The sequence below is a fragment of the Cavenderia fasciculata genome (genome assembly GCF_000203815.1).
Source record: "Cavenderia fasciculata unplaced genomic scaffold Scf_ET2XIPL01COFD4-5, whole genome shotgun sequence".
Taxonomy (NCBI): Eukaryota; Evosea; class Eumycetozoa; order Acytosteliales; family Cavenderiaceae; genus Cavenderia; species Cavenderia fasciculata.
Window position 1 is genome coordinate 1192269 of NW_004457695.1, and position 21317 is coordinate 1213585.

The following is a 21317-nucleotide window of genomic DNA, read 5'->3' on the forward strand; positions in this document are numbered from 1 at the left end:
TCAATCCCAAACAAACTAATTCATTCACTCTTCTTTGAGTTTAACTAACTACTAACTAAACTATTAATTGATTTCAACCGAACTGATAAAAAATAGATCACAGTATTATAATAACTATAAAGGTTTTTGAATTGGTAGGTAGATGTACATATCCCCATCTCGATCCCTACAAACATTGCACTTTCAAGCATGCTAAACCTCTCCCTTCCAAAATTAGCCAATAAAAATCTTTGAAAAAAAAACAAAAACCAAACCCAACCCAACTTTTCAAACCCAACTCTATTTAATTTTTACCTTTTTTTTCTGAACCGACTACTATTTAAAGTTCATCCTGCAGGATATTCTATTCAATATATTTAAATAATATAATAAATAATAATTTCAATCATGTCTGACGATGTTCAAGTATGTATAACACATAAAAAAGATAATATATTCCATCCATACCAAATTATAGTTATGCTAATTTTTTTCCCAACCTTTTTCTTTCCATTAGGCTTTAGTTATCGATAACGGTTCTGGTATGTGCAAGGCCGGTTTTGCTGGTGATGATGCACCACGTGCTGTCTTCCCATCCATCGTTGGTCGTCCAAGACACACTGGTGTCATGGTCGGTATGGGTCAAAAGGATTCATATGTTGGTGATGAAGCCCAATCCAAGAGAGGTATCCTTACCTTGAAGTACCCAATTGAACACGGTATCGTTACCAACTGGGATGATATGGAGAAGATCTGGCATCATACCTTCTACAATGAACTCCGTGTTGCTCCAGAGGAACACCCAGTTCTCCTCACTGAAGCCCCACTCAACCCAAAGGCCAACCGTGAAAAGATGACTCAAATCATGTTTGAAACCTTCAACACCCCAGCCATGTACGTTGCCATTCAAGCCGTATTGTCACTCTATGCCTCTGGTCGTACCACCGGTATTGTCATGGACTCTGGTGATGGTGTCTCTCACACTGTTCCAATCTACGAAGGTTATGCTCTCCCACATGCTATCCTCCGTCTCGATCTTGCTGGTCGTGATCTCACTGACTACTTGATGAAGATCTTAACCGAACGTGGTTACTCTTTCACCACCACCGCCGAACGTGAAATCGTCCGTGATATCAAGGAAAAGCTTGCCTACGTTGCTCTCGATTTCGAATCTGAAATGCAAACTGCTGCCACCTCTTCACAACTCGAAAAGTCATACGAATTACCAGACGGTCAAGTCATTACCATCGGTAACGAACGTTTCCGTTGCCCAGAAGCCCTCTTCCAACCATCATTCCTCGGTATGGAATCTGCTGGTATCCACGAAACTACCTACAACTCGATCATGAAGTGTGATGTTGATATCCGTAAGGATCTCTACGGAAACGTCGTCCTCTCTGGTGGTACCACTATGTTCCCAGGTATTGCTGACCGTATGAACAAGGAACTCACTGCCCTTGCTCCATCCACCATGAAGATCAAGATCATCGCCCCACCCGAACGTAAATACTCTGTCTGGATCGGTGGTTCCATCCTTGCCTCCCTCTCCACTTTCCAACAAATGTGGATCTCCAAGGAGGAATACGACGAATCTGGTCCATCCATCGTTCACAGAAAGTGTTTCTAAACTTTTTATTTATTCTCTCTTTTAAAAATATTGTTGTAAATTAATAAATCCCTTAAAATCAATCCCAATAATCTGAACGAGTAGATTTTATCCTCGTTTAGTATGGGTTGTATATACACAAACTAAAAAAAATATAATATAATAATAGTTTTTTTCTTTGACTATAAATCTCTTTATCTGGTGTATAGATATTTCAAGTTTTGTGATTTACAAAACTACCAATGTACAAAGATTTATATTAACAAAGAAACAAATGACTGTTATTATTTAATCTTTCCCAATAAATTATTATTGTTTTGTTATATATGTAAAGGTCTTTTTATTTTCCAGTAGATGGTACAGGACTACTACTACTAGTTGTAACTATAGTTGATGGACTTGAAATTAATGTATTATTATTATTACTATTATTATTATTTAATCTTTCCCATTCAGGAACCTTTCTACCATTTTTAATGTATTGATCCAAAGTTAATTTTGTTGGAATAGTATCAAGAGAACCAATCATGGAAGCACCCAACCACATTAATGAATTTGGTTGGAATGAATGTTTAATAAATTCAAAGTGGTTCAATAAACCTTTTAACTCTTCTTGTCCTCTTGGTTCTTGTTCCACTGTTGTACAACGCTTATTTAATTCTTGAATTAATCTAGTTTTAAATCCTGCAATCATTGTAGTACCACCAATTAAAACAATATTATGACATAAACTTTTTCTAATATCAATATCACACTAAAAAAATGAAGAAAGAGATATTAATCTACAATACTCATTATTTTTTGGATTTCTATTTCTATTTCTATTTTTACATACATCTAATAAAGAATTAAGTATAATAGTAATGATATCATCATTTTCATTCATTTCATCTTCAATTGTAAAATTAAAGATTGATTTGGCAATATCTAGTCTTTGTTGAGCATCAAGTTGAATTGATATATTACCTTTTAATTGATAGGTGATTGGTGATACCTTTTCAATTGGATAATCCAATGGTGCCATAACAGTACATCTAACAATAATATCTTCTACCAATTGATCGGTCAATAAAGAATGGTGAATCGTTTGTAATTGGTCTTGTTGAGTGATGATTGTATTATTGATAGTATTTTTAAATTGACATTTCAATTGTAATTCTTTCAACATCCATTGTTTCAAACTATTAAATCCTCTATTTGTTGTTTTCATTGCTTTTAATATTCCAACTCCTTCATATACCTAAATAAATTGTAAAAGTTAATCACATATGTTATTTGTTTGTTTGTTTGTTTATATGTTTACATACAGGTAAAACTCTAGTTTCATTTAAACCACAATCAATAATAAAACCAGTAGTTCTAATAAGAGGTAAAAGACAAACCAATGGATTGACAAATGATATACATGGTACATTGAATTGTTCAAACAACACTGATACCAATGCTTGTCTAAATAATCTAGGTACAAATATATTTTCAACAAGTATTATTTTTCTTTCTCCAGGGTCACATAATAAATATCTTTAAAAAAAAAAGATAAAGAAAAAGAGATTAGTAATTGTTGTCACAACCAAGATCTATCTATTCTATGTTTTGTTTGTTTCATACTTGAAAAAGATTTGATTTAAAAATATATATAATGATTCTTTTAATTGTTTTTGTAATGGTTGTTTAAATCTATCTTTATCTTTATCTTGTTGTTGTTCTTCGTTGTTATTTGTAAAAGATATTTCAGTACCACTTGATAAGAATGTTGATATATTTAAAGGTGATAGATCAGTATTGATGATGAATCTAGGTGTAGCTTCTTGAGTGTATCCACATTTTGTATATGCTCCTCCAATCTCTAATACAATTGATGATTTATCCATATTTGATTTCTATTCTTCGTGCAAGTACAAAGTAAATAAAGATACCTAAGTTTCAATGAAATTCATTGGGCTTTGTGATCATCAAGACTTTTTTTTTTTTTGATTTGATTTTTTACAATTTTTTTTTTAAATATATTTATTTATTATTATTATTATTAATTAATATAATAAATCCCTTTTTTGTTTTGTTGTTATTATTATTATTGTTATTAATTTAACATTGATTTAAATCAATCATTGGCGAGAGGTGGAGGAAAAAAAAAATAATCACATTTCTATCTTATCTATCTATTATAATATTTGTACATTTTACATTGCTAAACTTTCTTCTAAAGCTCTATATTCTTCCTCTTCCTTTGAGAGTTCAGGTCTGACGGTAGAGGCAGTAGGGAATTTGATTTGTGGTTCTTTGGTTGGTGGTGCCTTGATGTTGAGGAGTTGAGAGTCTAGTGATTCCTGTTCCAATTCCTCGAGTTCACGCAACAAATCGTCTTCGTCGTCCAATTGAGTGCCAAGTGGTTGAGAGATGGCACGTGAAATCTCTTCGTGTACTTCCATTTGTGTTTGAATCTCTTCGATCGTGTCGTCGACCTTTTCCACCGTTAAATTGTTTTGTAATTCCTTCAAGTGGTGTGCTCCACTTCTCATTGAATCCATAATCTCCATATTCATCTTTGCATTTTCTAATGCAAATATCTAAATTGAAAAAGAAAAAGATATATTGATTAATATTTTGACTATTATTATTGTTATTGTTGTTACATACTTGAGTTGAAAGTGTATCGAATGTTCCTTGTAATTTATTAACTTCATTTTGATATGTATTTCTTTGTTTAAGACATAATAGAGCCTCTGTATGGATAGATATGATTAGACAGATTAGTAAATCATGATATACTAATATATTATATAGGTTTTTGTGTTTCAAGAAACCTACCTCTTTTCTTTTTCTTTGCAACAAACATCTTTGCTTCTTCTTCCTTTCTATCGGCCTTTTCTTGTAAGAACTTTTGTCTCTTTTCCAACATCTCTATAGTTTGTCTCAATCTTGCGATTGTCTCCTGTGTATTTGGAGCTGATTTAGTTCTACCAAACAATTTCATTTTTCTCTATATTTATATCTCTCTAAAAAGGGATTATATGTGTAATGTTATTTCTTATTTCTTTATAGTTTTGAAGAAAAAAAAGTATAAGTTTACAATGTTCTCTTCTCTACTCTATTGATCTATCGCCTCTTCTATTCTATTCCCTTTAAACATACACAAAAATTGATAAAAGATTATAATCAAATCAACCAATTATATTTGTAATGAGGTGTAGTAGTAATCGTTATCTTTCAAAAAAGGTTGACTACTCTATAATGATATATAATACTGCTGCAACTATAATATTAATGTATGTTGCTGCTGCTATTGTTATTGTACTTGTACTTTAGACAAACAAACTAATATGAAAAAAAGGGTAGACAGAGTTAAATGAAATTAATAATAAACAAAAATATACAAAACTAGTTTGAGGGGTCAAAAAATAAAGTTATGAAAATTGAAAAAAAAAGGTTGCCCTTGAAAGTTGGGAATAGGGTTTTTTGATAATTAAGGTGATCCAAGGAAAGATTCTCTCTCTCTTTTTGAATTCTCATTTCTGATTGAATTTTTATGAAATCTTATTTTTTATATATTTTAAATTATATAATTTAATAAATAATTATTAGTATTTCGTATAGTTTATTTTTAGTTTTAGTTTTCTTTTTTTTTTTTTTTTGTTTTTTTGTTTATAGTTTTTTATAATCTTTGAAATTAATTTTATAACCTCCGGAAAATTTCTTATCTACCGTGAGCAGACGATAAATGGGCTGGCATGTCTAAATATTAATAGAAAAAGAAAGAAGAAAATTGTTAATACCAAAAAAGAAAATATTGGAAACAATAGGATTTTTTTTTTTTTTTTAGATAGAGTAGAAATAGAATAAAGAGTAGAAAGAATAGGGAGTTTCAGTTTCAATTTCAATTTTCATACCTCTACCCAAATAAATTATACCACATACACCACAAGTATATTTTTTGGATTGACAAATATCATGATGGTCTTGGTATTGTAGGTACTGGACAACGTTGTTACAGAGTGGACATTTTACATTTCTAAATAAACAATCCCTATTTTTGTGTTGAGGCAATTGATCATGGAAAAGTTTCACTCCACACAAATCACAATCCATTAATTTTCGTATTGGTATAGGTTGAGGTTGTTGTTGCTGCGTTTCGGCTTGATATTGAACCATGCCTCTATTATTATTATTTGTTTGATTATTATAGTTGATATCACGGTGGTTAGCATTAAAGTTTGAATGATTATTATTAATATTAATATCCTGTTTTCGTTGAGTTGGTGGTTGAGATTGGTTAGAAGATGTGAAATGATTATTATGGGTAGAATGATAGGAAGAATATGGAGTATTTTGAAATTTATCTATATAAATAATATATGGTAATATATGGGATAGAAAGAGAGAAAGAGAGAAAGAGAGAGTTTGGAGTAATTTAATTAATATTTACTTATGCTTTTATGGTGACGGTGTTTACCGCTGCCACGGATATTGTCGTTATATTGGGGGGTCTGATAACCTTCATAATTCTGGTTGTCATTGTACCCACCAAAACATTGATATCTACCTATGGCCGGATGGAAAGCTTCTCCAGATGATGTATTTGAATCTCTTGTGCTTGGTTGACGACTTGATGATTGTCTTGATGGATCATAATTATTATTATTGTTGCTATACAAATCTTCATAGTTGTAATTGGCTCTATAATCATTGTCTGTTGATGATGAACGATTTCTATTACCATTGTTACCATTATTACTATTACTTCTACCACCAGTACTATTACTATTGGGTTGAGAATTGTAATCCAAATTGGTTCTTCTTGGAGGTGGTTCAGTTCTACTACGGGCTCTAGTTTCAGCAGATGCTTGGTTTTCCTTGTTTTGCAACTCGATTGCCAAATCATGATCTTGGAGGTATTGACGTTTCTTTTCTTCAATATCTCTCCATGCCTTGTTTTGTTCATCATCAAAATTATTTAAACTATTTCCACTTTCAAATGAAACTCCATTTGATGATTCTGGGAAAACAGCTTCTCCTCCTACCTTTTGATTATCATCATTTGTTGTTGTTGTAGTTGTTGTTGATTGATGGAAAAATAATATTGGTTGTTGATGTTGATTATGATAAACTTGTTGATTTGCATATGGATTTTGGTGATATTGTTGTTGTGCTTGTTGTTGTAACATCATTTGTTGTTGTGCTTGTTGTTGTTGTTGTTGTTGTTGTTGTTGTTGTTGTTGTTGTTGTTGCAACATCATTTGTTGTTGTTGTTGTGCTTGTTGTTGTTGAGGTAATAAATCACTAAATAATGATTGACCACTTGATAAAAGTTGTTGATTATTATTCATTTGATTTGGTGCAGGTAAAGCCAACATTGGTTGTTGTTGTTGTTGTTGTGATTGATTAAAGAAACCATTATTACTATTATTCATTCCTCCATTACCATTCATACTATTATTCGTCATTCCATTATTATTCATGGCTTGTTGTTGTAAATGATATTGTTGTTGTTGTAATTGTAATTGTTGTTGTTGAATTTGTTGTTGTTGTAATAAAAGTTGATCCATCTTTTCAGTTCCTTGTTGTTGGTTCTTTTTGTCATGGATACTGGTTGGAGGAGATCTTGGTGTGGGTTGTTGAAGTGTAACCTTTTGATAGAATGAAGATTTCTCTTTGAGATAATGGTGTTGATCAAATGGTTCCTTTGAGAATGGTGGGAATGATTCCTTTGTATTGGCAGAAGCTGGTTTATCATTGAAATAAGCATTCTCTTCTCTAAATGGATTAAATGGTTTACCACCATCAGATGAAGATGAAGATGAAGAATTTGAACTATTAATCTTTGATGGTGTGGATGCAGATGAAGTATCAATTCTTGTTGTTGAATCATTATTATTATTGTTGTTTGACAAGACTGATAAACTTTCAAATTCTCTTGAGAGGGATTGTCTAGAATCAACATTTGTCTTTCTCTCTGATGATGAGTTGTTGACAGACAATGATTTTGGAGTCATGTGAGCAACATTTGATGATGATGGTGTGTTGGATGACATGGTCTTGGGAGAATTAGAGATACTGACAGCTTTGGGAGTTGTATTGGCCGATGCTCTCATTGGTGACTTTAACATGTCGGCCGATACACTCTTGTCCAACCATTTCTTGTCAATGTATTTCATCTTTATAAACTCTCTAACACGTTTCTCATCCGATGGCAATGGAATTGAAAACTGCTTATCAGTCCATGAATGCATCCATACCTCCTTTGCCTTTTCATTACCAGTACTCTTTAACTTTTCAACCTCTTCATCTGAAAACTTATCAGATGACAATGTCTTTACTCTAAATCCTAATTCTCGACTAAACAAACAAACAAACAAACAAATCAATATTAGATTACTTAAGTACATCCATCATTAATCATCATCATCATCATCATCATCATCTTTATCTCTACTTACTGAATAGCACCACAAACTGAACAAACAAAAGTTCCAAAAGTTGTATTTAAGTATCTTGGAAACTAAAATTAAAATAAAAGATTATTTGAATAAAAATTAAAATATTAGTTTTCTTTTTCTTTTTTGCTCTCTCCTCTTGTGCGCTCTCTCTTTCTATTTTGTGATTATTTATTTATTTATTTATTTCTACTTACACTATCTGTACAATCTGCACATTTACTATTTACATCCAATTCTCTTAGATCCCACAATAGGGTCTCGTTTTTACTCTTTTCCATCATCATGGTCATTTCAAATAATAAATAATATAAATAATATAAAAGAGGAAGAAGGTCTGATTTTGTTGTTGTAACTAACTTCTATAATAATAATATCTCTCTTCTCTGTGTGTGTGTGATATGTGTGTTGGTTGAGTGTCTTTTTTAAATTTATAAAAGGAAATAAATAAATAAATAGAATAGAATAATATTAAATTTTAAGACCACAAAATAATAATAATAATAATAAAGACAGTACTAGAGGACACTTCTTTCTACTATAGTAAAAAAAATACTTCCAATTGGAATGTTTAAAGTAATAATTATCATAACATGCCAAGAAGAGAAACAACAACATACATACATATAAAAATAGATGGTGGTAGTGTGTAGGAGGAGGTAGGGGGTGGGTATTCTTTTAATTCTAGTTTTTTATATTAAAAACGTCACCTATCCTTTTTTGTAAAATTCATTATTCATCATTCTAATGAAATTTTTTTTTCCAACCAACACCAAAAAAAGTAATCCAATTTCAACTCTTTGTCTACTTTCACAGAATCGTATATACGTAATACTTTTTGAAACTAAAAAGAAAACTAATTAAAATTTTTTAAATCTTTCATTTTTAGAGGGTAATATTATTATTATTATTATTATTATAAGTTATTTTTTATTTGTTATTATTTTTGTTATTTAATGTTTGTTGTGTTACAAATGAACATCATTTGGATGAGATGCTACAATACTTGAAGAACGTTTGTTTTTTTCTTCAACGATGACTTGTTTGCCGAGGAGAGAGAGGAAAAAGTTGGAAACACGAATGTTTAGACGGAAATGATAGAATACAAAATAAAAGCCGGCAAATGAAATCCAACCGATGATGAGGAGGATGAGAGGGACGAATCGGGCCACATTGTCAGACATGGCAATCCAAGAGGTGACAGTGGCAATGATACAAAACGTAAAGAATGCCGTACGCATTCTATTGACCCACGATACAATACATGGTTCCAACCACACATTGATCACTAAAAATACAACATTGACAACGCTGACTGCCACCAAATAGACGGCAACATAGGATGTGGCAAACACTGTCATGGCGGCCAATATAACCTTGCCCTGTACAAATATAAATACTACACGTGGCTTAAACTTGATATCACTAATATTTTGTGTCTGTGATTGTGCAAACGATGCCGCTGGATAATACATAATCAATGCTACCAATGAACATACAATAAATGGTATATGTACTTTTCTTAAACAATCAATTGATGTATTTGAATCTAATGTTGCCATATCATCCTTAAACTAATATATATAAGGTATAAATAATTAATTAAAATGATATATATATATTTAATTTATCTTCAAGTTACTTACAGTACAATCAATACCACCAAACATTGTAGAAATGACAGGTAAATACATTGTATTGACTAAAAACCATAAAATGGAATAAATCTTTTGTTGATACTTTGTTACAAATCCTGCTGTATATGCTTCTCCACTAAATTAAAAGGATTAAATATAAATATTTTGATTTGATTTGATTTGTTTTGTTTTGTTTTCTATAACCTACAATCTTCTTGTAAAGAAATGTAATAATAATCTAACAGATACAACGAAAATATAGGGAGAGAAAGCAATACCAAATAAAATCCAATACATGACATTAAAGACACTACCAGATGCATAGGGAACAGCCAAATAATTTGAATTTCTCAATGCCTCACTACCTGTATACTCTGCACCTTCATTCCAACTAAAACTACAAAGTTGAACAAATTCTATCACTATACCAATAATTGCTGTTACATTTGAGAAATTTAAACTTAATTCATTTCCTTCTGGATCCTATATAAAAATAAATAAATAAATTAATAATTAATATTTAAGAGAATATATTATATATATATATTATTTGGTTTAAGTTTGTTTTGTTTTACCTCCCAAGCATGTTGTTCACCACCAAGATAATATATACACCATAGACAAATAAAGAGACAAATTAAAAAGGTTGCAAAGAGTATACGAAAGAGTACACCGTTTGCATAGAGTTCGATCTTGTCAATGATACCAGATGGAATGGTGATGGTGAGAATGGCGACAATGATCGATGCTACCAAAAACCCAATACCAATACGTTTGAATGGGATGGCTGATCGCTTGGCATCGCCTGCCGCAACATCATCCTCAATATCAATGTCGGGGTCATCTTCAAGTCGGTTATCAAAACTCTGCGTACTCGTTGTTCTTGCTGTCGATGATTGTCCTGTCATGATGATTGATTACAAATAAATAAATATTATCGATCCTTCTAAACGATCGTTTTGTCTTTTTTTTAAAATAAAAAACAAGGTTAGTTAAACATATAGATAAATAACTCTCTCTCTCTCTCTTTAACCAACACAGTATCATTGTTTATAGAACATACGAAATATAGTTTAGAACTGTCTGTCTGTCTGTCTCTCAACTACAACAACAACTACTACTATTCTTGTGTAATAATACAATATGATCAAATACTACTTCTGCTTGTCTAGTCTAAGTGTTTTTGATCAATCAACAATCAATGATGGATTGGATGGTGAAGAACTATAGCTGTAGCTGTTGGGATACTACTGCTATTACTACTACTGTTGTTGTTATTGTCTACTAGTACAAAGAAAAAATGATGAAAGAAAGTGTGGACAGACTCTCTTTGGTTATAAATAGACCAATGGGGTGGGGATGGGCGATGTTTAAAATCAACCGAGAGGGAAAAATAAATCAAAATAATTTTTTGCTGCAGAAACAGATAAAAAACCGTTTGAATCATGAGGAGGAGAACTGATTCGTTTTTTTTTTGTCTCAGAGTTAAGAGTACATATGTATGTATGTATTTATTTACATGTAAATACACCATACATTTAATATTAATACTAAATATTAAATATTATTAAATGTTTGAGATGGTATTTTTTATTGTATTTGGTCATTGAGTGAGAAAGATATTGGTATTCATATTGATATTGATGGTCCGGTTGATCAACCGGAGATAAAGGAAGGAAGGCTCATCTGTGTCCCGATATCACTCACAGTTGCCCTGTGAATGTGGGACACAGTTGAACCTTCAGTGATCCCATACAGACTTTGAGAATATTCTCTTTCGTGATGGGGATTGAAGGGTAACCAAAAAAGAAGATGGATGACCTAATACTGCCATCAATATTTATTCAACTGATAGATCTAGCACAATAAAGCTAGCAAAAAACTCTTACCTTTTGTTGTTGTTGTGAAAAGTGGTAATATTAGTTAAAGATTATTATTATTATTATTAATCAATTTGGTCACCCACATATGATGTGCAAAGGATATGATCTATCATATGACCCGACCTGGTATTCAAATATCTATACTTGGATTGTGTCGCCGGCTTTGAAAAAGGAGAGATTAAATTTCGTATCCGAGACCAGGCAACTTCATCATAGAGGAGGGAATCTGATGAGATTCTTGGGTACCGACCATTGTCCCTTTTCACGCGTCTTGGATATTTTCTTTTACACATTTTAAAATATTTAAATTTTCGGGATGTTTTGACAAGCCAACGAGAGTCTCAAGCCCTCCTGTGGGTTTCAACAACAGTTGAGTCTTAATTGTTGATCAACTACACCCCTTTATATTATTTATTATATTCAAATAGATAAAAAGTAAAATGAAATCTGTATTAGTTATTTTAGTTTGTATTTTGTTGGCATCAGCTTTTGCTATCCCAACCACCATTGTTACCGATGTAACCAAACCTTCAATGTGTCCAGGCATCAAGTCTAAAATGATGTGCGTCATTGCTGGTCAAGTATGTACTAGATATCTAGAGATAGAGCCTCTATAAATATATATAAATAAATGTTAAGATGATAATCAATATTTCAATATTTAACACTTTCACCTTTTTTTTTTTTTTTTTTGATATTTTAGGTTTGGTAGGAGTAAAAAGAAAAAGAAAAAAAAAGTAACTATTACTAATATTATTATTATATTTTGATCTCTCTCTCTCTCTCTCTCTCTCTCTCTCTCTCTCTCTCATTAGTATTTGGGAGCATGGAAAGTGTATCGCTAATCCATTCACTTACGAACAACAAGTTGAAGAACCAACCACCCAAGATGTTGAAGAGGACCTTATTGGTAACAATGACTGGGCTTGTAACACCTTGAACACACAATTAAAGTGTGATACTCTCGGAGTACTCGGCGGTCATTGTTTCTGGTACGATGGTAAATGCAGAACCCTCTAAATAGTTTTGGATCATCAATTCAACCAATAAATAATCTATAGGATACATTACATTTGTAAAACTATAGTTATTTATCCAAAAGTTTCCCCATCACAAGATAATTATTGATTCCAAAAAAAAAGGGGTAATCTCAATAACAAAATATGTTTACGATTCGCATTATTAATTGAACACAAAATACAAATACAATGCATATTATATAATATAATTAACTAGACTGCGGGCTGCAGCGAGATGTCCATAAATACCTTAGAGGTTGAAACAACACGCAAAAAATCACCATAAATAAACAACAACTACAACAATAAGATCAATATTGATTTGATTAAACAATTCTAGTTTATTATTATCCAGAGTTAATTTAAGCGGTTTCTTCTTCCATGGCAGCTTCAGCAGTGGCGAAGTACTTCAAGGTGTAGACGTTCTAAAAAAGAGATAAAGATAAATTATTAGTTATTTGTATGAATATATAGTTATAAAATATAATAGAATGTATAGAACACAATGCATATTATATAATATAATTAACTAGACTGCGGGCTGCAGCGAGATGTCCATAAATACCTTAGAGGTTGAAACAACACGCAAAAAATCACGAATTTGCTTCTTCTTTAAGTACTTCTTGGTCAAGTACTTCATGTAACGCTTGGACATTGGAACAACTGATTGGACAACGATTCTGTTCTTATCACGGGTGATGGTGACAGAGGTACCGAGGTTACCAGCCTTACCGTCGACCTTGATACGATCGTGGAGGAACTTTTCAAAGACGGCGACGTCAAGGATCTTACCACCTGGAGCGTTACAGTCAATGGTGAACTTGGACTTCTTCTTGAGACCGGTCTTGTTGGACTTGTTGTTTCTCTAAATGAAATAAGTAAAAGAGGTAAGGTAACATTAATATTTTTTGTTCATATGTAATGGATAGGGGGTAGGGATAACTGATAGTGGTTTTGGGTAAACAGTAGATAGGTATAGTCAATTTTAAAACTGTACACGAGTGGACAATTAGAAAAGACATTGAGCCCTATAAACTGATACTTTGAATACTACGTCATCACTGGAGAGTAGGTGGTAGACAAACAAAGTTTGTTATTGTCATTGTAGAGATTCAATAGATGCAAGCATATGATATGAATCTCAAAGTACTTTGTGCAATAAATAACCTGTTTGATGCTAAAACTACTGCTACTACTACTACTACTAACTCTAACACATACTGGAACAGATGGCATTCTGGAACGAGTTGAACTAACTTTGGTATGTACTACTAACTAGATGCCAAGCGCGGCTCTATATGTGTATCCAAACGAAGAGAGCGACAGACACCACACAGCGACACACACGGCGCAACGAAAAACCGAAAACAAAAATTAAAAAAAAAAAAACATTCTAAATGACATTTTAATGATTGCCCCACTTTAACAAATCAGATGATCATCTCTTCTCAACATACACTACTATTACAATAGAAATAGATACAAAGGATGATAAAGTTAATAGTACAAGATGTAAATCAATCACAAGCATCTTCATCTTCATCTAATGGTAGTTCATCACAAAGAAGAGGAGTAGCATACCTTTGTTATAAACAAATGCAAACTCTTTCATTATCAATTGGTGATTTGGTTTTAATTCAAAGTATCGATAGTAGTGATAGTAGTATTGATGATAGTAATGAAAATAATGGATGTTTATTGACATGTTGGCCAGTTAAAAAGTTATCTTTAAATTGTATGTAAAGATGAGTATATATTTATATTGTATTGATACATTCTCTAACCATCTCTCATCTTTCTTTCTTCTATTTAGATATATTAATTGATAATTTTATAAGAGATAATATTAAAGTCAATATTGGAGATTCAATTCAATTGACAAAAATCATTTCCTCATCATCTGATATAATATTATTAAATGCATCAACAGTTTATATTGAATGTTTAAACGTTTCATATTCAAGTTATATTGAACAATTAAATCAACATGGATTACTGTCAACATTGGTATCATCACAATTATCTGGTTATTATTTTACACATGGAAATACTTTTAATTGTTGTTTAAATGGTAGACAAACAAAATTTAAAATTAATTCTATCGATAATAACAGTAAACAACAAAATATATTTTCAAAAATATTAGATCAAACAAAATTTAAACTAAACAATAATCAAAATAATAATCAAGTTAATAATAATGTTTCACCTGTTTCAATGATTGGAGGATTATCAAATCAAATGAAAGAAATTAAAGAGATACTTTCATTGGCATTTGAAAAGAGAGAAATGTTGAATCGATTTGGTATTAAACCACCAAGAGGTGTTTTATTGTATGGACCACCTGGAACTGGAAAGACAATGTTGGCAAGAACTGTGGCTAGTGAAAGTGGATGTACATTGTTTACAATGAATGGAGCTGATATTTTGGACAAGTATTATGGTGTAACGGAAAAGGCAATTCAATCTATATTTAGAGATGCTGCACAAAGAGCACCATCTATTATATTTATCGATGAGCTCGATGCACTCTGTCCCAAACGTGATCAAGCTACCACTGAAATTGAAAAACGTCTTGTTGGATGTCTACTGACTCTGCTGGATGGTATCAATTCAGATGAGCGAGTAGTTGTGATTGGATGTACTAATCGACCAGATGCATTGGATGGTTCACTTAGACGACCTGGTCGTCTAGACAGAGAAATTGAAATTGGTATACCAAATGCAATCAATCGACAAGATATCCTTGGTATAATATGTTCTCGTATACCTAATCAATTGACACCCGCAGATATTGGATTAGTAGCTAGTAAAACACATGGTTATGTTGGTGCAGATTTGGAATCACTCGTCAAAGAATCATGTTTAATTAAATTTCATAAATTAATTAAAAATGGTGAAATTCTAAATGATAAAGAAGAAGATAAAGATGCATCGTCTCAATTCTCTGTTGACCTCTCAGACATGATGATTGCAATGGAAAAGATTAGACCATCATCAATGAGAGAGGTGATTGTAGAAGTACCAAAGGTAAAATGGGAGGATATTGGTGGACAAGATGACATTAAAGAAAAATTAAAAGAGGCTATTGAATGGCCACTCAAACATCCAGCCGCTTTTGAACGAATGGGTATCCGTCCACCAAAAGGAATTTTATTGTATGGACCACCAGGTTGCTCAAAAACACTGCTTGCCAAGGCGTTGGCAACAGAATCTGGACTCAACTTTATTGCCGTCAAGGGTCCAGAACTCATTAGCAAATGGGTCGGAGAGTCGGAACGTGCAGTCAGAGATATATTCAAAAAGGCTCGTCAAAACTCTCCATCTATTCTCTTTTTCGATGAAATGGATGGCTTGGCAACCGAACGTTCCGGTCAAGGTAGTGGTGCCATTGAACGTGTCGTATCTCAACTATTGACAGAAATGGATGGTATACAACCATTGACCAATGTAACCATTGTAGCTGCAACCAATCGTCCAGATATCATTGACAAGGCTATCCTTAGAGCCGGTAGAATCGATAGAATCCTCTACATTTCACCACCAGACCAAAAAGCAAGAAAAGAAATTTTTAAAATCCATCTTTTAAAAGTTCCTCATTCAAATGATATTGATATTGATTTATTATCAAATATTGTAAGAAAAAAAAAGAAGATTTATTTAAATAATCATTAAACTTACATTTTTTTTTCTTTTTAGACTGATGGATATAGTGGAGCAGAAGTAACATCAATTTGTAAAGAAGCATCTGTTTGTGCAATGAAAGAAGATTTAAATATTGAAAAGGTTGAAATGAGGCATTTCCAAAGTGCCATTGGTTTGGTTAAAAAGGGTATTACAAAGGAAATGATTGAATTTTATGATAATTATCAAAAACAATCTAAATTACAAAAACTATAAAATAAAAAGAAAGGAGTTTAGTAATGAAGTTTCTAGAAATTATATTTACCTGATTTTTTTTTTGTAAGTAGTTTTAAACAAAATGAAAGAAATATATAAAGTTTAGTTTCCATAAATTTTTTATCCCATCCAAAAGAGAGAGAGAAAACAAAGAGTGATATACCAAAAACCACAACCAAATTAATTTTACTATGAATTGAATTGATCTCATTTTTTCATATTAGTTTCCATCCATTGATAATCCACATTTTTTTTCTTTTTGTTTCCAAATGGACCAAACCACCACCACCAACATTGTCAACTATGAATTTATTACCCTCACTCATACAATATGGATTCTTCTATTCTATTCTATTCTTATTCTATTCATTTCCTATTCTTTTTTTTTTTTATAAACACGACGACCACAATGTCCACTACCACAAACCACCACATTCAATTTGACCAAATTTGATAGCCATGTTATTTCATTAGCCATATATTTCCAAATAAAACATTTTATGATTCCAATACTATTGACCATATTCAGTTTTTTTCTTTTTTTTTTTTTAAAAACAAGTTTTTGATTTTATGATTTGATTAATATTGATAAGTTGATTACAATTTGATTTAGGTTGACATGTTGATGGACTATATAAATTTTTTTCATTTTTTGAAAAATATCTCCTAAACAAGATCAAAAAAATGGTTAATAACAATCTCCAAACTATTAATTATTATTATTACTATTGGTTTCTTACCAAATCTAAATTTATGGTGAATTTTTTGGGGAATCTCCACCACGTGGTGGACTACGTTCTCTTTCTTCACGACGGTATTCTCTGCTGTCATCATCGCCGCCACGGTAACGATCCTCACCGCCTCCTCCACGTGGTGGAGAGACTGGACCATTATTGTTGTAAGAGTCACCGCCATTACCATTAGAGATACGTGGTGGACTACGTTCTCTGTCGTCACGACGGTATTCTCTGTCATCGTCACGTCTGTCATCACCGCCATTACGATCGTCGTTTACACGTCTATCATCATCACCACGTCTCTCATCACTGGAAGCACCGCCACCACGTCTGAAACGATCGTTATCACCTCCATATGGATGATATCTAGTATTTAATGTACCTCTTGTATCTGAATACATTGGGTTTCTTGGTCTATAGATAAACAAAAATGAAAAAGAGTGAAAAAAATATGTATCAGTTGATGATTTGTTTCTATTTCTTCTATTGCTTCTCTATTTCTTTTTCTTTCTTACCTATCGGGACAATCACGAGCAAAATGACCAACACGACGACAATTGTAACAAGCAGAGTCACGCATAGCATTTCTTGGGGGTGAACGACCACGACCACGGTCACCGCCACGGTCATTGTAACGATCGCCACCACGATCGCCACCACGATCACCACCACGATCATTGTAACGGTCACCACCACGATCATTGTATCTGTCATTACCACCACGATCATTGTAACGGTCACCGCCACGATCATTGTAACGATCGCCACCACGGTCATTGTAACGGTCACCACCACGTGGGTATCTGTCTCCACCACGATCATTGTATCTGTCATTACCACCACGGTCATTGTATCTGTCTCTGCCACCGTCATATGATCTGCCACCATCACGTGGATCGCCTCCTCTTTCGCCTCTTGGACGCTCTTCCTTGGCACGCTCGAAAAAGACATGACGAGTATCAATGACACCTTCTCTTGCTCGGATGACTTCCTCTGCATCTTGTTCGTACTTCATCTCTACAAAGGCATAGTCACTAAACCCAGTAACAACGTCTTGAACTGGTCCAAACTTTTTGAAAAAGTCTTCTATTACTCTTTTATCTGTTCTATCAGTGATACCTAAAAAAAATATTTAAAAGTAAAGATAGATAAGATAGAAAAGATAGAAAAGATAGAAAGATAGATATATATATTATATATATGATAGAATAAGATATTAATATCTTTTATTTTTTTTTCTCTTTGTCTCTCTTTTTTTAAATCGTGTGATTCCTTTATACCTTTGACGTAAATCTTCATTTTATTCTTATTCTCTGTATCATGTGATTCCATCTTGATTGCTTTGTTTGTAGTATGAGGGGTGTGAGAACCTACTCTCTTTCGAAAATTAAAAAACAAAAAAAAAAAACTTGAAAAAAAAAGAGAATGAGAATATCTTTTGAGATTTATCTCTCTATATAGGGAGCTGAAAGATATAATATAATAATAAATTAAATTAAATTAAATATATATAAGATTAAAAAAAAAAAAAGATTAATAAAATTTTATAAATTATTTAGTGGTTGTTGAAAAAACTACAATGTTTAAATTTAGTAAAGGCGGGAACATCACCCAACTTTATAAATATTTTAATTCGAGTTGCAAGCAAAAAAAAAAAAAAAAAAAGATCAGAATATATATCGCAATCTTTATCAATCTATCTATATATATACATATATCTTTTGTAATAATAATATATAAAAGATGAATAACTCTAAAGAAGGATTGTTTACTCTTCAGAGTGAACAACAACAACAACATCAACCATCATCAGTATTGAAAAAAAGAGTATCTTTATATACTCCACCGACACCATCAAACATGTTTACTAGTAGAAGATCATCTGTTCAACCTACACCATCTTCATCAGTATCATCTTTAACCTCTTCTTCATCAACATCCTCCTCTTCTTTTTCACATATACCAATCTATCAAAAACTAAATGCAAACTTGAATACTATACAATCTCAATCAACTACACCAACCAACAATAACAATAATAATAATATAATGAATCAATTAAATTCTATACCTATTACACCAATATCAAAAAATCCAATGAATAACAACAAAAGTATTGGTACCAATACTGGTACAATTAAAGAAGAGACAATAACACCAATATCAATGCCAAAATCAATTAGAAAGTCTGTTACAATGTCTGCAGTAAAGACTATTCATTCTTATCCAAAATCACCATCTATTGCATCGGCTGAAAAGACACCACTCTATGATGATGATGATGCAGATGATAGTGCCCACAATCTATCATCTGCATCATTCCTAAACTATAGTACCAATGAACGAATGAATGGTATGGACGAAGACATGAATAATGTTTCAGCTGAATCAATCTACTACTCCAACTCTACCGCATCTACACCTGCTAGAATAAGACAAAAGAGTCCATTTAGAAAAATTAAAGATACAATTTCTTATCCAATTGATAAATACTTTGAATTACATCAAGAATTTATTTTATTTACAAATTCCCCTTTATTTAAATTAATAATGTATGTAAAAAAAAAAAAAGAAAAAAGAAGAAAAAGAAGCAATCAAAATACTAATATTATTATCTATTACTTTCCTTTTCTCCTTTTTAGTTTTGGATTTTGTGGATTTTTAAATTTCTTATTATTATTGGTATCATTAGACTTTTTAAGTAAAATGATTTGTGGTACCTTGTTGTTATTGGTTAGTGTAATCAATTGTTTGTTTTTCACATATTCAACAAAAACAGTTCAATTATTCCGTTATAAAGGTGTAAGTATATATATATATATATATAAATGCATAATATTCGTTTAATTAGTATTAATTATTTTATTTTCTAGAAAATTGATAATCCAAATATGTATGTTGATTCAATAACAACACCATATGGATCAACAGATAATATTGTTTTGATTGATGTTTGGAATCCACATTTTGTGAGTTCAACCATTGTCACTTATTTTTCACCTCTACAAGTTTTGATTATGATCATGTCTGGTCAAGAATTGGATAAATTCATCGTACTTTTGTTAATATCGATTCTATTGATATTTGGTATTCACTTTATACTCAAAATGTATGACCAAAAACTAAAAGATGAAAAGGTTGTCTTTTCTCAAGTATGTTCAGAATATAATCATTTTTACAAACCAACTCCTGTAACAAGATCAATTGGTGTTCAAGCTCCCTATTAAAAAAACAAAACAAAAAATAACAAACAAACAAATCATAAATAATAACAAATAAATATACTTTTTTCAAAGTTTAATTACAATGAACCTCTCACTGCAACTCGACTCGGTCTTTTTGTCATTGAAATTTTTGCCCGTTTTCAAATGAATTTTCATTTTTTTGAATTTTTTTTTTCAATTTTCTCATTCCTCACTATCCCATCGCGGTGCAGTTCCACCACCACCACAGCAGCTCTCTCTCGCTCACTCGCTCGACTTATCACTGTTTGTAGATAAGAAATAGAACTCTAATCATTCACCTCTGATTAATCACATTCTATCATGTCGATGTTTCCACCAAAGAAAGTAGCTGGCGATAAGGTCGAAGCCCCAAAGACCACCAAGATCACTGTCACCCTCACCTCCACCAACTCCAAGTCTTTGGAAAAGGTTTGTGCCAACATCATCGATCTTACCAAGAAGCACAAGGTCAAGTCTAAGGGTCCAATCCGTCTCCCAAACAAGACTTTGCGTCTTACCACCCGTAAGTCTCCATGTGGTGAAGGTACCAACACCTGGGATCGTTTCGAAATGAGAATTCACAAGCGTGTCATCCACATTTCCTCCCCACAAGAGTTCATTGCTCAAATGGTAAGATTATAAAAAAATAGAAGAAATAGAAGAAATAGATCAGTTTAAACTTACTCTTTTTATTACACTTTTAGAACAACATTGATATCGAAATGGGTGTTGATGTTGAAGTCATCATGGCCAAGAAGGAAGAGAAGGCTGCTCCAGCTACCACCACTGCTTAAATAAACCTTTGAGTAGTTAACTTTTTTTTCCCGAAAAACTCTTTCTTTTTTGAAGTATTACTTTTTATTTGATTTATTATTATTTACATATGGAAAAGGATTTGTTG

General features: G+C 32.1%; 11 protein-coding genes across 11 annotated transcripts; 5 read left to right on the forward strand and 6 right to left on the reverse strand.

Moving 5' to 3' along the window:
* Positions 1–387: 387 nt before the first annotated feature.
* Positions 388–1606, forward strand: act7 (actin; the record flags this gene model as incomplete). The annotated part of the gene is made up of 2 exons (XM_004355523.1): positions 388–405; positions 497–1606. The coding sequence occupies 2 exons, from the start codon at positions 388–390 to the stop codon at positions 1604–1606; spliced, it is 1128 nt and encodes a 375-aa protein (XP_004355576.1).
* Positions 1607–1925: 319 nt separating this feature from the next.
* On the reverse strand, positions 1926–3456 carry arpH (actin related protein 11; the record flags this gene model as incomplete). Its single annotated transcript, XM_004355524.1, has 4 exons — positions 1926–2339; positions 2421–2825; positions 2893–3106; positions 3194–3456. 4 exons carry the CDS (start codon positions 3454–3456, stop codon positions 1926–1928), a joined length of 1296 nt encoding a protein of 431 aa, XP_004355577.1.
* Positions 3457–3765: 309 nt separating this feature from the next.
* vps32 (SNF7 family protein) lies at positions 3766–4559 on the reverse strand (the record flags this gene model as incomplete). The annotated part of the gene is made up of 3 exons (XM_004355525.1): positions 3766–4152; positions 4223–4353; positions 4394–4559. The coding sequence occupies 3 exons, from the start codon at positions 4557–4559 to the stop codon at positions 3766–3768; spliced, it is 684 nt and encodes a 227-aa protein (XP_004355578.1).
* Positions 4560–5401: 842 nt separating this feature from the next.
* DFA_08077 (Arf GTPase activating protein) lies at positions 5402–8309 on the reverse strand (the record flags this gene model as incomplete). Its single annotated transcript, XM_004355526.1, has 4 exons — positions 5402–5922; positions 6009–7918; positions 8020–8081; positions 8214–8309. 4 exons carry the CDS (start codon positions 8307–8309, stop codon positions 5402–5404), a joined length of 2589 nt encoding a protein of 862 aa, XP_004355579.1.
* Positions 8310–8487: 178 nt separating this feature from the next.
* On the reverse strand, positions 8488–10561 carry DFA_08078 (uncharacterized protein; the record flags this gene model as incomplete). Its single annotated transcript, XM_004355527.1, has 6 exons — positions 8488–8554; positions 8989–9398; positions 9516–9590; positions 9663–9789; positions 9862–10136; positions 10229–10561. 6 exons carry the CDS (start codon positions 10559–10561, stop codon positions 8488–8490), a joined length of 1287 nt encoding a protein of 428 aa, XP_004355580.1.
* A 1415-nt stretch (positions 10562–11976) lies between these two features.
* DFA_08079 (uncharacterized protein) lies at positions 11977–12816 on the forward strand (the record flags this gene model as incomplete). The annotated part of the gene is made up of 4 exons (XM_004355528.1): positions 11977–12121; positions 12240–12273; positions 12352–12536; positions 12773–12816. The coding sequence occupies 4 exons, from the start codon at positions 11977–11979 to the stop codon at positions 12814–12816; spliced, it is 408 nt and encodes a 135-aa protein (XP_004355581.1).
* Positions 12817–12917: 101 nt separating this feature from the next.
* Positions 12918–13791, reverse strand: rpl22 (S60 ribosomal protein L22; the record flags this gene model as incomplete). Its single annotated transcript, XM_004355529.1, has 3 exons — positions 12918–12980; positions 13121–13420; positions 13723–13791. The coding sequence occupies 3 exons, from the start codon at positions 13789–13791 to the stop codon at positions 12918–12920; spliced, it is 432 nt and encodes a 143-aa protein (XP_004355582.1).
* Positions 13792–14043: 252 nt separating this feature from the next.
* DFA_08081 (AAA ATPase domain-containing protein) lies at positions 14044–16455 on the forward strand (the record flags this gene model as incomplete). Its single annotated transcript, XM_004355530.1, has 3 exons — positions 14044–14290; positions 14369–16191; positions 16255–16455. 3 exons carry the CDS (start codon positions 14044–14046, stop codon positions 16453–16455), a joined length of 2271 nt encoding a protein of 756 aa, XP_004355583.1.
* Positions 16456–17206: 751 nt separating this feature from the next.
* DFA_08082 (uncharacterized protein) lies at positions 17207–18524 on the reverse strand (the record flags this gene model as incomplete). Its single annotated transcript, XM_004355531.1, has 3 exons — positions 17207–17606; positions 17708–18311; positions 18473–18524. 3 exons carry the CDS (start codon positions 18522–18524, stop codon positions 17207–17209), a joined length of 1056 nt encoding a protein of 351 aa, XP_004355584.1.
* Positions 18525–18935: 411 nt separating this feature from the next.
* Positions 18936–20419, forward strand: DFA_08083 (uncharacterized protein; the record flags this gene model as incomplete). Its single annotated transcript, XM_004355532.1, has 3 exons — positions 18936–19744; positions 19835–19994; positions 20066–20419. The coding sequence occupies 3 exons, from the start codon at positions 18936–18938 to the stop codon at positions 20417–20419; spliced, it is 1323 nt and encodes a 440-aa protein (XP_004355585.1).
* Positions 20420–20737: 318 nt separating this feature from the next.
* On the forward strand, positions 20738–21210 carry rps20 (40S ribosomal protein S20; the record flags this gene model as incomplete). The annotated part of the gene is made up of 2 exons (XM_004355533.1): positions 20738–21046; positions 21121–21210. The coding sequence occupies 2 exons, from the start codon at positions 20738–20740 to the stop codon at positions 21208–21210; spliced, it is 399 nt and encodes a 132-aa protein (XP_004355586.1).
* Positions 21211–21317: the final 107 nt, after the last annotated feature.